The sequence below is a fragment of the Carcharodon carcharias genome, chromosome 35, assembly GCF_017639515.1.
Source record: "Carcharodon carcharias isolate sCarCar2 chromosome 35, sCarCar2.pri, whole genome shotgun sequence".
In the NCBI taxonomy this organism is placed as follows: domain Eukaryota; kingdom Metazoa; phylum Chordata; class Chondrichthyes; order Lamniformes; family Lamnidae; genus Carcharodon; species Carcharodon carcharias.
In genome coordinates, this window is record NC_054501.1 from 7143119 (window position 1) to 7158891 (window position 15773).

Below are 15773 nucleotides of genomic sequence, written 5' to 3' on the forward strand. Positions count from 1 at the left end.
TTGTGTTTAAATTCCACCAGCTGCTATGGCGGGATTCGAACCCATGTCCACGAGAGCAGTGACTGGCTTACTAGTCCACTGACGTTACCAAACGTCTCAGCCTCCCCTTGCAAGCGTGGTACAGCCATGTTAACTACTCTAGAACCATAGAGTACTGGGGCCTGCTCTACCCAAGCTGCAGCTCTGCCTCTACTCGCTTATCTCTGTTGGAGCACGGGGAAGGGATGTGGAGCTGCCTGCCCATGCTTGCGGCTGTGCCACCTGTGTAACAGAGAGAGGAGACTCCGAGGGCAAATCCTTGCCTCATGCGCTAGCGAGCAAAATTGTGTTGGGAGTTTGGAAGGGCTATGTGCAAACAGGATTTGCATGCAAATGGGGCTTCACTGTTTCAGAAGTTGTTTTAAAGTGAGTCATTGAAGTTCATTACTGCTTACTGAGGTAATTGCTGAAGTTACCAGAACTTCCGGATGTAAATGTTGTGAAGAATCATATTCTTGTAAGTCTGTGTTCATTATCTACTAAGCACAGATGCATGAAGACTATCAGCTACTTCATTTGATTAAAAATCGAGTTGAATATAAAATTTCTTCTTCTGCTTTGACGCTGTACCTTGGTTTATATGGGATGGCATATTTTTCATGTACAGCCTCAACACAACTGAACAGTCTTTTTATCCATAATTGTATTTAGACAAATAAGCTAATTTGTGTTTATGAATGAGGAGGGGGGGGTGGGGGAGAGAGAGGAGTTGGTGGCGTTTTGTGTAATGGTTTGATTTTTGTTTTGCAAAGTCGCTATGGCAGCCAGGCTGTTTATCTGAGCTTTGCTGTGTAAGATGCTTTTGGTGGCGGCGGGGGGGGTGTTTACGGCACTTCATGGGTTGTATTTTGTATCCTGGAAATACACAGGTCCGTCAGCTTGCATTTATATAGTGCCTTTAACATAGCAAAATGCCCCAGTCTGTCCTCCTTTAAAGCCACCCTTAAAGCCTCGCTCTCTGACAAAGCTTGTAGTCACCCCTCCATTGTCTCGGTGTCTTTTTTAAAAATCTGCTTATGTCCCTGTAAGTGCTCTGGGATGTTTCCTTACCTTTATAGGAGGTGATTAAATGCCAGTTATCGCTGTACTTTTCCAGCATTTGCCGTGTTTATTTTAAGGATTTTCATGTTTTTTTTGGTTCTCAGTCGAGTTAGAAATTGAGGCGGGGGAGCGAGATGCTTTCCTGAGTGGGACTGCGGGCTGGAGAGGGCAGTGTTTGCTGGGCTGGGGTACAGGACATTGAAGGCCTGGACAATTTACTGAGCCTGACACACCAGTGTAGCCGGGTTTGAGCAGTAGGCATTGTCACCGGTGTTTTGACCCATCAGTGGTGGCTGTATGGGGAAATTCTGAAAGGATCTTTAAATGAGCTCTTGTTTTCTATGAGTCGCAACACGCTTTTTTCCCTTTTTAAAAAAAAATGGTGGTTTCTTGTTCTTGTTGCAGCGAAGAGAAATCAGAAGACCACGAGCAGGCTGGACAAAGGGAGAAGCTGCTGAAAGTGAAGAAACACAAGAAAAAGGAGGAGCGAGATGATGAGAAGCACCGAGAAGCCCAGCCAGCCGAAGCTCTGGTCCCTGAGCCGGCCGACGGTAACAAAGCCGAGACAGCAGAGCAAGAGGGAGCGGTCGCGGCTACCCCTTCCACTCCAAAGCCAAGGCGCTCCCTGATTCGAGACCGGGGCCCACTGTACGATGACCCCACGCTCCCTGAGGGCTGGACGCGGAAGCTGAAACAGAGGAAGTCGGGACGATCGGCGGGAAAGTACGATGTGTACATTATCAAGTAGGTAACCCTTAAAATAGGATTTTAACTTTTAAAAACCTACTTAACGGAGTCTCCTCTCTTGTCTCTCCCCACCCCCCCCCCAAATCCCCCAATCTTTTGTTGCTTTGTCTAGTGCAGGGTCTGGTTTGCTCTGCCTCACCGCATCTGCTGAAACCTTCATCCATGATTTTGTTCCCGCTGGACGTGACTATTGCAGTGCCCTCCTAGCTGGCTTCCCCAGTTACACCCTTTCTAAATTTAAGCTCATCTACAACTATCCCAACTCGTACCAAGTCCTGTTCACCCACCACCCCTTGTGTTTGCTGACCTCCATTAGCTCCCAGTCTGCAACACGTTGACTTTTAAAATTCTCATCTTCATTTGCAAATCCCTCCATGGCCATAGCCCCTCCCTATCTCTGTAACTTCCACCAGCACCTACACCCCTCCCTATCGCTCTAAACTCCTTCAGCCCCTCCAACCCTCCCTATCTCTAATCTCCACGAGCCCTGAAAACCCCCCCTATCTCTAACCTCCTCAAGCCCTGACAACCCTCCCTATCTCTGTAGCCTCTTCCAGCCCCTACAACCCTCTCTATTTCTGTAACCTCCTCCAGCCCCTACAACCCTCCATATCTCTGTAGCCTTTTCCAGCCCCTACAACCCTCCCTATCTCTGTAACCTTCCCCAGCCCACCTCCTGCCCAAAATCTCTGTGCTCTTCCAATTCTGCGTTCCTGCACGTCCCCAGTTTCCATCGCTCCCCGTCGGCAGCTGTGCCTTCAGCCACCTAGGTCCGAAACTCTGGAATTACCTCCCTAAATCCCTCTGTCTCTAGCTCTCCCTCCTTTAAGTCACTCCTTACTACCTCATTGTCGGAGCTTTCAATCGCTTGTTCAAGTATTCCTATGTGGCTCGGTGTAAAATTATGTTTGATAATGCTCCTGTGTAGTGCTTGTGAGATGTTTGTCTATGATAAAAGCGCTTTACAAATGCAAATTGTGTGCTTGTTTGACTGCTTCTAAGCCCCTCACTCGAATGGCAGTTCTCTATGCAACCCAGCACAAGTCAGTCTGCAGGGGGGCATCACTGCTAAACCTTACCTGACCTGGGTATGCTCACAGTGATCGGCCGTGGGAATTCTGGCTAGTATCCCATCTCTCACCCAGATACTCTGGCACTCACCATCGTGGTTGAGCTCAATTGACCTGACTCAGAGCATGGATCAAACCTGGTACCTTCCTGGTCTACACAGTTCCGCTGCTCACCAAACTTCTCAACTAAGCTCCCTGGAGTATTTTTCTAATTTGTCTTACTGGGGTGATATATGGAAGAACTTTATAAAAGACCGGTAGTTTATCAGGCTCAGCTGTATATTTTTTTTAAAAAGCAAACAAAACACTGGGCTTTATCTCTCAAGGGATAGAATTAAAAAGTAGGCACGTTATACTGAACCTGTGAGACCTCCCTGCATGCAGTTCAGGTCGCCATATTATCAAAAGGACATCAAGACACTGAAGAGGGTGGGAAGATTGACAAGGGTAATCCAAGAAATGCATGGGGTATCCATCTCAGGAAAGCATTGACAGGCTTCAATGCTCTTTGCTCTTGAAAAGAGGTGGCTGAGGAAGGCGACCCTAATCAAAATGATGAAAGGTTTTGATCGAGTGGAGACAGAGAGAATGTTTCATTTTGTGGGGAAGAGCGGAACTAGAGGCCGTCAATGTGAGACTGTCCCCAAGAAATCCAATCGGGGGATTCAGGAGAAACTTCTTTACCCAGAGAGCGGTGAGAATGTGGAACTCACTCCTACAGTGAGTGGTTGGCGAGAATAGTGTCAACGTGTTTAAGGGGAAACTAGACAAGCAGATAAGGGAGAGTGGAATAGTGGGTCACGATGGTGGATTTAGATGAATAAAGATGGGAGGAGGCTCAACACCAGCATGGATTGGTTGGGCCAAATGGCTTGTTTCTGTGTCCTATATCCTATGGAATCCTATGTATGAGTGTGGTAAAGAATGAAAATAAAAGAGGAATAAGAATAGAAAATGCTATAAGCACCTGTAGAGAGTGAAAGGGTGTTAGCATTTCGGCTTGATCATAGGAAAGGAAAGGGATTTCAGTTGCTACTTCGCTTTCTCTTTCCACCACCCATCCACGCTCTAAACGAGATTTGGTTGGTGAGCTGATAACTGAGGCTCTTCCTGTTTGGCTCCAGCCAGCAGTTTACAAGCAGTTTCCTCATGGGTAAGGTGATCCTGGGCTGGGGAGGTGGTGGGAAGCCTTCTAGCCATGGAAGGCTTCATGGTTTCAGGTGGTTAAACTTCAGCAATACTTGGGGATCCAAAAGCATTAGTTCACCCCAGCTCCCATCAAGGAGTCTTCCATCACCCCTGCTCATTGGGCAAGCAGAAATTCTATCCTGTGCAACTAGTTTAGAGATTCGTGAGTCTGTGGTCCCACTCGTGTCTGCGAATTGGCAGACCAGAAAGCAGAGCCAGGGTCTGTCGTTGGGAGTGGCAGGAAGGTGACGAGCGGCAGTTTGCAACTTTAAAGTGCGTTTATCGGGCAACATAAGCCACTCCTCCAATTTTTACTCTGTCTTTTTCTTTCTGTTCTTTAGCCCACAAGGAAAGGCGTTCCGTTCCAAAGTGGAGCTCCTGGCACACTTCGAGAAGGTTGGCGATACCACCCTCGACCCCAGTGACTTTGACTTCACGGTCACAGGCCGAGGGAGCCCCTCAAGGAGAGAGAAAAAACCGCCCAAAAAGCCAAAGAGCCCCAAGTCGGCTGGCACAGGAAGAGGGCGGGGCAGGCCTAAAGGCAGCGGCAAGGACAAGAGGGTGCAGAAAGGCGGCCCGTCGAAAAGATTGTCGGACAAAAGCGCGGCAAAGCTCCTGGTTAAAATGCCTTTCTCGGCTCCCCTGCTGCAGAAAGCCGAAGGAGCCACGTCTTCCACGGAGCAGCTTCCAAAGGTGCGGAAGGGCGGCCCCGGCAGGAAGAGGAAGTCTGACGTCGAGCCCAAGGCTGTCCCGAAGAAGAGGGGCAGAAAGCCGGGCGGGGCCAGCGTGGTGCCAGCCGTCAAGAAGAAAATCATCAAGGAGTCTTCCATCAAGCCTGAAGAAGTGACTGTTTTGCCAATCAAAAAGAGAAACCTGGGGGAGGAGAGTTCACCCCTGAAAAAGAGAAAAAGTACACGCATCTTCGAGGAGGACACCAGCATACCAGTGGTGGGAAGCTCGATAGTGAAGGAAAGCACCCAACCCGAACACTCAGTGGTGGATGCTGGCGAGAAAAGTGGGAAAGGACAGAAAAGCATTAAAAGTGTGATTCACAAGGCAAGAGAGGGGAGCCCAAAAGGCCGGAGCGTCAAGAAGGAGCCCCCTCACCCTGCTGACCCCAAGGAGCCGGAGCTGAAGGAGGTGACTGCTCAAGAGGCGGAGAGCTCCAAGGACAGGAGGAGCCCCTCAGAACCCAAAGACTTGAGCACCAGAGCGTGCGCGGAGGAGAAGCCTCCGCGAAGCAGACCCGAGGCTGACCTGTTTCCAAAGGAGCCCTCAAAGACTGAGCTTGCAGAGAAGGGCAAACTGAGAGGCGAGGGTGATCAGAGGGGCGTCATCTCGACCGTGCCGAGGCCGAGCAGAGAAGAGTCGGCAGATACTCGGGCGACCGTTTCAGAGAGAGTTAGCTGACTTTGATAGGAAGAAGGAAAAAAAATGAACGAGGCAGCTGTTGTGTCTTTTTCTCCTTGTGAGTAGGGCTCTAACGAAGGCTTTCCAGAGCAGTGATGCTGAACCTCGAAGCTTATCTGGGGCAAGAGTTAATTTCTAATTTCTTCCTTGAAGTGTTTGCATCTGTTAGGTGGTCAAATGTTCAGTCTGTCTTTGTGTTTTGTTCGGCCCTCAAAAAGATAGCGAACGAGAGGTTGCCCCTTCCCCACCATCCTCCTCCTTCCCTCCTCCCATTCAGAATAAAATAAAAAGGAAAAAGCTCACTGTGCCTTCTGTGATCTGGTCACAGAGTCCACCTTCAGTCAGTAGGATGTTAGTGACACCTACCCGCTGCCCCCCTCCCCCCCCCCACCACCTGCAACCCCAAGTTGCTAAGGTCTTAGATCAATGCACCCCTGAACTCCTCGGCCCAATTTGAGTTTGATGTTGAACCCACAGAGTCCGTACTGTCGGGGTGGGGAGAAAATTGGTGCACTGATGCTGTTGTACCCTTTAAATGCCTGTCGCCGGCTTGTCACGCTGCAGTCCTTGCTAGCTGTGCGACTGACATCTGGAGGCAGGCGACCAATAATGCACCAACCTTTTTTTTTAAGTTACACCGATGCGCTCGTTGGATTTGAGACACCTTGGATCCTTTTCTGCGGTGCCCTGATTGGAGAATCAGCCGTCCATTGTGCGCTGAGGCACTCGACAAGGCATGTTGCTCGTCCCCAATCACTTGAGTAGTGGACGGCCCATTTGGTGAACGGGCACGAGTGTGAGACACATGGTCACTCATGTCCACCAACCTCAGCCGAGGGACTTTTACATGTTGTGTTGGACCTGAGATTGAAGAGAGCACATCCTGTTAAATAAGCCCGCCTTTGACGTGGGGGTGCCCTGTACCCTCAACTGTGCTTTTCTGCACTGTAATAGATGAGGGCACAGAGCATTCCAGCTGTGGCGAAGGTGGATATTGTGCCAATGAATACAACCTGAACCGTGTAGAGTTAAGAGAAAGACGCCACCTGGCTTGCCCACTCTACTGCCCCTGAGTGAACCAAGACAACTGCGCACCGGCTCAACTTGTGAAATTAGTGAGGATGTGCACAATGGCGCTGGACTTTTGAGGCAAAATGTACGGCATAGTGAGACATTGTTGAGCCCAGCCTGGTTTAGGGAATGACTGGCACTGAAACTACCCTGGAGTGCTCTTTGAACCCTAGAGTGAAGGTTGCCAATTCTGCCGGCTGTCGGTGCAGAACAGGGCTGGGGGGTGGGGGTTGTGGGAGAGGGGAGGAGGACGAGGGTGATATCCTATTTTTTAAAAAAAATTCTCCCTTGTGTGGAGAGGGACCCTGACCATGAATAGTGTGTTCTGTCTAGATGGGCCAGGGTACATTATTGTGCTCGTCAAAGGCCCCAAGAGCTTCACGAGGAGTTTTGGGGCGGGGGCAACCTTTTATTTTTCGACAATGAGGCTTTTCCCTTCGATTTTTATTTTAGTAAGACTGATGATGATGAGGGGGACAGAATTATGCAGCAAGCTTTTAAAACCATGGGAGCCCTTTAGATGATTATGCACTGCTCATCGATTTCCCCAGTGTTACAGATCTTGCAAAATCATGCAACCGTGTATACCTTTTTAAATCCACCAGCTCTTGGGTGACGCTCGAAGATGAACACCCTTGCGCGCGCTCTCTCCCGCTAAATTGTAGACTAGACCCTCTTCGTAAACCTGGCCATCCGCGGGTTGCCCTGTTATTGATCAAGCTCATGACCCTTGTTTCTTTAAATTGTGTGCGGAATACTCTGAATAAAACCCCCTTCGACCTTGGTTTTAGAAATTCAGCCTTACTGCACTTCTGCCCAGTGGAAAAGTTGCTCTTTCTGGTTTGTGGGCGGTGAGAGGAATAAATGGCGTGCTTGGGGGGGGAAGATTTAAAAAAAATATCCAAAAATGACCAACTTTTTTTTTATACACCTATATATAGGACACGTAGATGAGTGGAGTATAGTTCCCAAGATAGTGTTCTGTCTACTTCCCACATTAGACTGTTGTTTCGATATCATGTGTCCGGGCGAGAGCAAAGCCTGTGCTTCCGCTGTACTACGTTAAGGGTTGCAAACACTTTGAAACACTTTCTGTATCCTGGCGTTGATACAACCAATCTGGTTTCCACATCCCATCTTTCCGCTGAGCTGGCTATGAACTGTCTGCTAGCCTTGAATCTTATTCTTCCCGCTTGCACTGTCAACTAGAGGATTTTACTGTACTGTAAGCTGTCCTTTATATCGTAATATTATTTATATCTTAATAGTTTTGATTGTGTTTTTTTTTTAAAAGAAAAACAAAGTATGATCTGGTTAGGCTGCCTGAAATCTGCAGGATGCCCTACGTTTCCAAACATTTGACTGACTTTTTTTCAAAATGGCACCGGCAGCTCGAGCTGATTGAAGAGTTAAAAAAAAAAATGAAGGCTGAGGTCCAGTTGTTCTTTTAGGGATAACGCTGGGCTGCTGCTGCTGACGAGGGAGCCAGGGGTGGTGGGGTAAGGACTGAGTTTTACCCCGCCTCAGTAGCGGGCTTTGGCATCTCCGGTTTCACCGAATGTTTTGTTAAAATAAAATTTAAAAAATTGTTCCCTTTATGGGTTTTTGTTTTTTGCCCCCCCACCCCCCCCCTCCACACCTTCGGTTTTTCATCTCCGACGGTGTGGGGAGGTGGGTTGGACCCGATGGGGTGTTGACCGGTTCAGTCCTGTCATCTAGTCACAGAGTTATCACTATGGACAGGTGTCTGCGGTTTAGAGCTTTCTGTCAGAAGTGGAAATGGTTGACAAGGGTGCTGCAAAAGGAGACTGCAGAGTTAAGCAAAAGGGGAATGGCATATACCTGATACTTTGAAAGAATGGCACACGCAAGATTGTGTATGTTGCATGTTCTCCCAGCCATCGCCTCGTAACAATCTTGGTCATAAATCCTGTACCTTTGTAAATGCTGACCATGTTATTGATGAAGCACCGTAGAAAGGCCATTGACCAGGTCATGAGTTATACTGTGGAGGCTCTTCCCTTCCTCCCCTCATCTCCCCCCCCCCGCCATCCCCGCTCACCGCCCACCCCCTACGCAGCTAGTGCATTACAGTAGAACTGCTGAATGTGCAACCAAGCACCCACCCACACCGCGTTCCCCCACCTCCCCACCCAGAGTGCGAAGAGATAGATGTAATAGGAGGCGGTCATTGACAGCAGGCAGCTTCTTAGTGTCAGAGTGTCAAATGCTGTAACATGGAGTCAAAGGCAACTTATCTTAGATTAACCTGGATGGCAGTGTTGACTGTGCTATGGATTTGAATTCTACTTTTCAGGAAGTAGCAGCCTGTTTTAAATGTGTTGTTTGTACAGTGCTCCTCTTGAGGCTTGTGTACAACCCCGTGTATGCAGATGTCCTCTTTGCTAAAGAGGTAGCAACCTGTGTTTTGAGGTGGGGACAGTCAAATTGCAAGGCATACTCAGGCTTGTGCATTTTCCAAATTTCCCATCAGTAGCGCGCAAGTGTGGAGGAAGCCACTGGTTTAAGTCCTGTCGAGCTGTAATTCAAATTTCAAGGCTGTGCTGGTGCGCAGGGATGAGGGTTTACTTGGCTGTGTAAACTAGACTGCAGGATCCTACAGCAAGGTCAGGATTTGTATCTTCCCCTGTCACCAACCACCACACACACACACACACACACACACACCACCACCACCACCAACCACCCCCCCCCCCACCAAACCGCCAAATCTTCAGATGAGGGTGGGGGAAGAACGCAAGTGATATATAAATTTAAACTTTAAATTTCGCAATGGAGCATCCCAGAAGAGTTCCGAACACTTTTTTAACTGCAGTGACTTATGTAGGCAAACACTGAAACCATTCTGCTGCGGCAGTGTCCCACAGAACTCTGATGATACGAACGACCCGCTAATATACTTTTCTAAATGAGGATGTTTGTCCCAGGCCACTGCGGAGAACTCCCACCCCACTCCTTCCAAATATTGCCATTGAAACTTTGACAGCAACCTAAACAGGCAGACGGGGAGTTGGTTTAATGTGTGACCTGAATTTCTCCTGCCCCGCGCACCGCCCCCCCACCCCCCCCTCCCTTACTTTCAAGGTACAATTAAGCACTTGTGTTTAAGCTTTTTTTAGCGCCTTTAAAATGCACTAAATTGCACCTTTTTAAAGATAGTATTTATATTTATTGAACATGTGAGCGTGCGTGTAACTCCGTTATGGATTCATTAGCTATTTAGTGGGTCTCAGTAACAAAACTGATGTTTCTCCACTAAGCAGTGGCCGCGGGCATTGTTTCTCAATGAAAAAACCCTCCAAACTGCTCCTGAATATGGATTTGCTTTCTGTGTGGGGGAGTGGGGGCAGCTTTCCGTCATGCTCATGACAAAGCAGTGCATCTGTGCTGTCTTTGCTGCAAAACCTAGATGGCTTTTCTTCACGTGTAAAATTCTACAGCTTTGAGCGTGCACTTTGCCGACATCTGTGAGCAGTTTTCCTTTTGTTTCTTGAGTTTCTTGAGTGCACCACCGCTGAAAACTCTATAGCCAGTGGCCCTCGTAGGCACCTGCACCACAATCTAGTATAATCTGGGTTTTCAGCTGCCTCCACACTAAGTACCAGTCGGGCAGGGTGGATCTGGGAGCAACTGGCCTGTAGATTTGCCCAGCTTAAATTACATTCAACTTTCTCTATTTTATCATTACTTCACGAGTCACTAACTGCAGCTACCAGTAAAGTTTGGAATCCTTGGACTAATGCTTTTAATGCCAGAGAAGAGTGCTCTGCTAGAATTAACAGTGAAGTGTTAGCAAGGGCACAAAGGATGAAAGAGAGGGAGAGAATTCAACTGATTATCCAAGAAAAAAGGAGCTTAGGAATTTCTGAAATTTAAAGAAGAGATGGTGTGTTTTTTTTTTTAACTACCCTGTGTGCTCATTGACACGAGTAGGTGGACCAGCAGTGACTTATACACTACAGACGGCTCAATTTGCATGCACGTCTTGGGGACTGAAGCAACATGGCGCCTTGACGTAGGTGACAAAATAAGACTGACTTTTTGTCAACTCCTGTAATGTGTATTGAAAATTTCCTTCTACCATTCAGTTTGATCATTAACGGTAAATTTCTTGTAAAGAATCAACCCGAATTTATTTTGCAAGATCGCCACCTTGCCACTTCTGGTATTTATTGATGCCAGTAGGCTGTGGGGGCGAGAGGAGGAAATCGCACTTAAGCCAACACCCTTTTTGTGTGATTCCCACAGACTGCTCCCACTCCCAGTGACAGATCTGTAACTGTCAGTATCCTGCACCCTAATGTTGTACAGCTCAATGATCTCCCACTCCCAGTGACCGACCTGTAACTGTCAGTATCCTGCCCCCTAATGTACAGCTCGATGTCGTCCCACTCCCAGTGACTGACCTGTAACCATCAGTATCCTGCCCCCGATGTACAGCTCGATGTTCTCCCACTCCCAGTGGCAGACCTGTAACCGTCAGTATCCTGCCCCCTGATGTACAGCTCGATGTTGTCCCACTCCCAGTGATAGACCTGTAACCATCAGTATCCTGCATCCTAATGTACAGTTCCATGTCCTCCCACTCCCAGTGACAGACCTGTAACGATCAGTATGCTGCCCCCTAATGTTGTACAGCTCAATGTCCTCCCACTCCCAGTGACAGACCTGTAACCATCAGTATCTTGCATCCTAATGTTGTACAGCTCAATGTTCTCCCACCACCAGTGACTGACCTGTAACCCAGTATCCTGCACCCTAATGTACAGCTCGATGTCCTCCCACTCCCAGTGACAGACCTGTAACCGTCAGTATCCTGCACCCTAATGTACAGCTCAATGTCCTCCCACTCCCAGTGACAGACCTGTAACCGTCAGTATACTGCACCCTAATGTACAGCTCGATGTCCTCCCACCGCCAGTGACAGACCTGTAACCGTCAGTATGCTGCCCCCTAATGTTGTACAGCTCCATGTCCTCCCACTCCCAGTGACAGACCTGTAGCCGTCAGTATGCTGCCCCCTAATGTACAGCTCCATGTCCTCCCACTCCCAGTGACAGACCTGTAACCATCAGTATCTTGCCCCCTAATGTACAGCTCCATGTCCTCCCACTCCCAGTGACAGACGTGTAACCGTCAGTATCCTGCCCCCTAATGTACAGCTCGATGTCCTCCCACCGCCAGTGACAGACCTGTAACCATCAGTATCCTGTCCCCTAATGTACAGCTCCATGTCCTCCCACTCCCACTCCCAGTGACTAACCTGTAACCATCAGTATGCTGCACCCTAATGTTGTACAGCTCCATGTCCTCCCACTCCCAGTGACAGACCTGTAACCGTCAGTATTCTGTCCCCTAACGTACAGCTCGATGTCCTCCCACTCCCACTCCCAGTGACTGACCTGCAACCGTCAGTATCCTGTCCCCTAATGTACAGCTCCATGTCCTCCCACTCCCACTCCCAGTGACAGACCTGTAACCGTCAGTATCCTGTCCCCTAATGTACAGCTCCATGTCTTCCCACTCCCAGTGACAGACCTGTAACTGTCAGTATCCTGCCCCCTAATGTACAGCTCCATGTCCTCCAACCGCCGGTGACAAACTTGTAACATCCGTGTCTTGCACCCTGATGTTACATAGCACAAGAGTTCCCTCGTGTTGGGACTGATGCGATCAGATCATGTCACTGATCCAATTCAAGAAGTGCAGACTTGAGCGTTTTCGATATATCAGTTATTCTACAGGCCAGTAAACAAAGGATAGCGCACCTCTCTTATGGGTCACTTTTCGTGAACTTGTGTGTTTTAAGTCAGAAGTGAAAGCTGAGTCAGAAGGTGTGATGCTTCAGTAGGCCTGGTTTTATTCATGTCGTAATTTTAGGTGGGATGATGCTAAGGTGACGGAAGCTGCACTTGTCAAGGTTAGCGTACAATTCCAAAAGACCCAAGGCAACCTTTGGGACTTTTTGTTCTGGTTCAGATGCTGAAGTTGGGGTTATAAACCCCTGTTCATTGTTCATCCAGGGCTGCCACAGCCTTGACCAGACTTCAAGCACAGGAAGAGAGGAAAGCAGACGCTGACCGGGATGTACTGGCTCTCTGTCCCTTTCTAACAATGGGACAATTCATATGCATCTGCCGCTTTAATTTGGATATTGTACCACAGCCAGACAGTGGTTTCACACAGGCTTTTATCTGTCAGTCGTTTTATTTTACTCAAACAGCTCTGAGCAATTCCACTGTAAAAGCTTGCGTTCTGCCTGAGAGACTACTTCAAACTGCCTTGTGACATCTAGAGTAGTAATTACTCAATGGTTGTTCGCCCCTAACGCGCTCTGCAGTCTGATGCATGCTGGTGTTTGATTTTATTTTCATCGCTATTGTGCGACTGCCATGTTGCAGAGGTAAGGGCTTGCACAGGCAATTTAATCAACGCAGAAGGCCAAAGCCTGTCTTTTGTTTTTTTTTTAAAAATAACCTCCGGCCAGGATTACTTGTCACGGTTTTACTTTGTGCCTGCTTTGAAACCTCCATCACAAATTTGTGTTGGAGGGTGAGGCAGGCCTGCTATTTTCATGAGGAAAGTGGCACCCCGGCTGTTTCCGACGCTTGGTGACATTGTTTCTTGATGAGCGACGCTCTTGATCTTGGCGAAAACTTTACCAAAATTGCCCTTGCTCTTTGCCCCATTTCTTGAGTGATCTAAATTTTACTGCCCTTTTTGCCTTCCTCTCACCCTCACTGCCCCACCCCCCAAATACATACACACACACACACACACTCTTATGAAATGCAGGCGGTGGGAGTAGGAGTGTGTGAATCAGTTGTTTTGTGTTAGTTCCAAAGCACTGTCTCGGAATGCTGATGTTTGCACCCTTGCCAACGTTTATCATTTTGATTTGATTTTTTTAACAGGCAGGTCACTGGAATAGAAGGGGTAATGTGTCTGGGGTGGCAGGCGTGCTGTGGAAGAGAAGCCCCTGGGGTATGTGATGCAGTTCAGACCTAATCCATCCATCCACTTCTGTGCACTCTACTGTGCTTCAGCTGCGAGGGGCCAAGCTGGGTTGGTTAAAACTTTGCAAGTTTGCTGATTCAGAGTGAAGTCTCCCCATTTTGGCAGGGCCAAGTAGAGAACTTCTGTGCGTGTGAGTGTGCTTTGCACCAATTCCCCACTGTTAATCCTAAGCGTTAAGCTGTATCTGTATACCCATCAACAAAGGACACTGGTTGGGGTGATGAGCGCGAATGAGCACATATTCCCCTCGCAGCATCAGTAGAAATCCGGGACAAAAACAGAAAATGCTGGAAAAACTCAGCAGGTCTAACAGCATCTGTGGAGAGAAGAGGAATCAGATGGATTCGAAACGTGAACTTTTTTTTTCTCTCTCCACAGATGCTGTTAGGCCTGCTGAGTGTTTCCAGCATTTTCTGTTTTTATTTCAGATTTCCAGTATCCGCACCGATTTGCTTTTACCTTAGAAATCTAGGCTTGGATTCCAGGTCAACTCGGCTCGGTGTAAATCTGGAGCCTGGATGAGGTGGGGGTAACTCTCATCCTCATGCTCGTTCAGCTTGTTAGTTCTGGCAATCACGTGAAGCGGGTCAATGGGGCGACAGCCGGCACCTCTTGTCCACCCGTCACAGAAACGGAGCCCGCAGTTTGCTGCCAACTGAGGGGGGAGGGCGGAGCTGCACGCCTGATGGTTGCACCCAATAGGTGTCCCAAGAGTAGGAATTTTAAGTTGTGGATAAAAGCAAAACATTGCCGAGTGCTGGAGATCTGAAATAAAAAGTGTTGGAAAAACTCAGCCGGTCGGGCAGTATCTGTGGAGAAAGAAATACAGTTAACGTTCCGAGCCCAATAGAACTCCTCTTCGGAACTGGCTCAGAACGAGGTCAGAAGCGCCTTGGACTTGAAGCGTCAACTCCGCAGACGCTGCCGGACGGGCTGTTTTATTCTAGCGCTTCCTGTTTTTATTTCAAATTGTGAAACTCGGTAACAGGGAGACAATTGAGCACCGCAGATGGGTTCACAGACACCGTGAGAAACTATTGGGAATGTGTAACCCAGCAGCCAGAACGCTTTTGCACCTTGAAGGAACGCTGCAGATAAATTCCCCCACCCAGCCTTTTAAACAGTGCCCAAGGCCATCCTCAGTGAGGCCCCCGCTTTAATTGCCAGAGGATTTTGCTTGTAATGTGCATTCGCTCTCTGCCCACTGGAAATTTGCCATGCTTTCTAACAGTGACAGAAAATTTATATTTAAAAAAAGACAACTATTTGGACTTGGAGCATCCATTGCCATGAGTGACTTGGCTTCACTGGGCCGTGAGAGTTGAAAATACACCGCAAGTTGGATTTCTACTGACTTCCCTGCCTCAGACAGATGAAATTTTTTTTATTTTTTTTCCCCCTACTAATTGCCCTTCTGCTTCAGTAATATTACAAATAAGACCTGACAGTCGTACACTTGCTCCCTGTGCCCAGGTGGCCTCTGTTTCTGCATCTGACTGCTGGTATCATCTGAGTTCCAGAAGCAGCTGCGTGTTGTGCGCGCGCGCGCGTGTATGTGTGCGTGTGTGCACGCTTTTTAATTGTTAGAAAATTGACACTCGTGTCCAGGCAGGGTATGGCAGTGTGCGCGCTATGGACGTGACGCTGTCCTCATAATTGGTCAGTGCCAGTTTAGGAAGGCCCCCTGCAGCAACAGCTTGTATTTGCTTTTAGCCCTTTCGAGGTAGCAAAAAGGTCCCAACGCGCAAGCAACTTGTGTTGGTGGGAAAGGGGAAAGGGTGCCGGATCATACGGCATCCATTGCGTCCAGGTGTCCAGTTACACTCCAGACCTTTAGGAAGGAGGGAAGGGGAGACAGGTTTTATCCCGGAGCCCTGAGATGATCTCTCCCCTTCTCTCCCCCTGGTTCTCCAGCAGCACTCACCCCTGACGAACACTAGTGGGTGAGCTTACTCTAGGCAGCGTCATCTCACCGCTCTTGACCTGTTCTCATAAACATGGCTGAAGTCAGTGACTTTCTCCGTCAGTTGAAGCCAGCAATGTCTCTCTCCAGTAACTTGGAGCAGCATCACTTTCACCCACCGTCCCACCCACCCATCTACCTTCCCCCATCCCCACCCTCCCTGTTCTTTACAAAGCTGCATTCCTGCTCTGTTTTTGTATAACCCG

At 48.5% G+C, this 15773-nt stretch overlaps 1 protein-coding gene across 1 annotated transcript in view; it reads left to right on the forward strand.

The window, feature by feature from the left end:
• The window catches only part of mecp2 (methyl CpG binding protein 2), a 50674-nt gene extending 42520 nt beyond the window's left edge, over positions 1–8154 (forward strand). Inside the window, exons 2-3 of the mRNA XM_041179610.1 lie at positions 1486–1824; positions 4427–8154. Of these exons, the coding sequence (XP_041035544.1) occupies positions 1486–1824; positions 4427–5495 (1408 nt within the window). The 3' untranslated portion in view covers positions 5496–8154. The remainder of the gene's footprint in view (positions 1–1485; positions 1825–4426) is intronic.
• The last annotated feature ends 7619 nt before the right edge of the window (positions 8155–15773 follow it).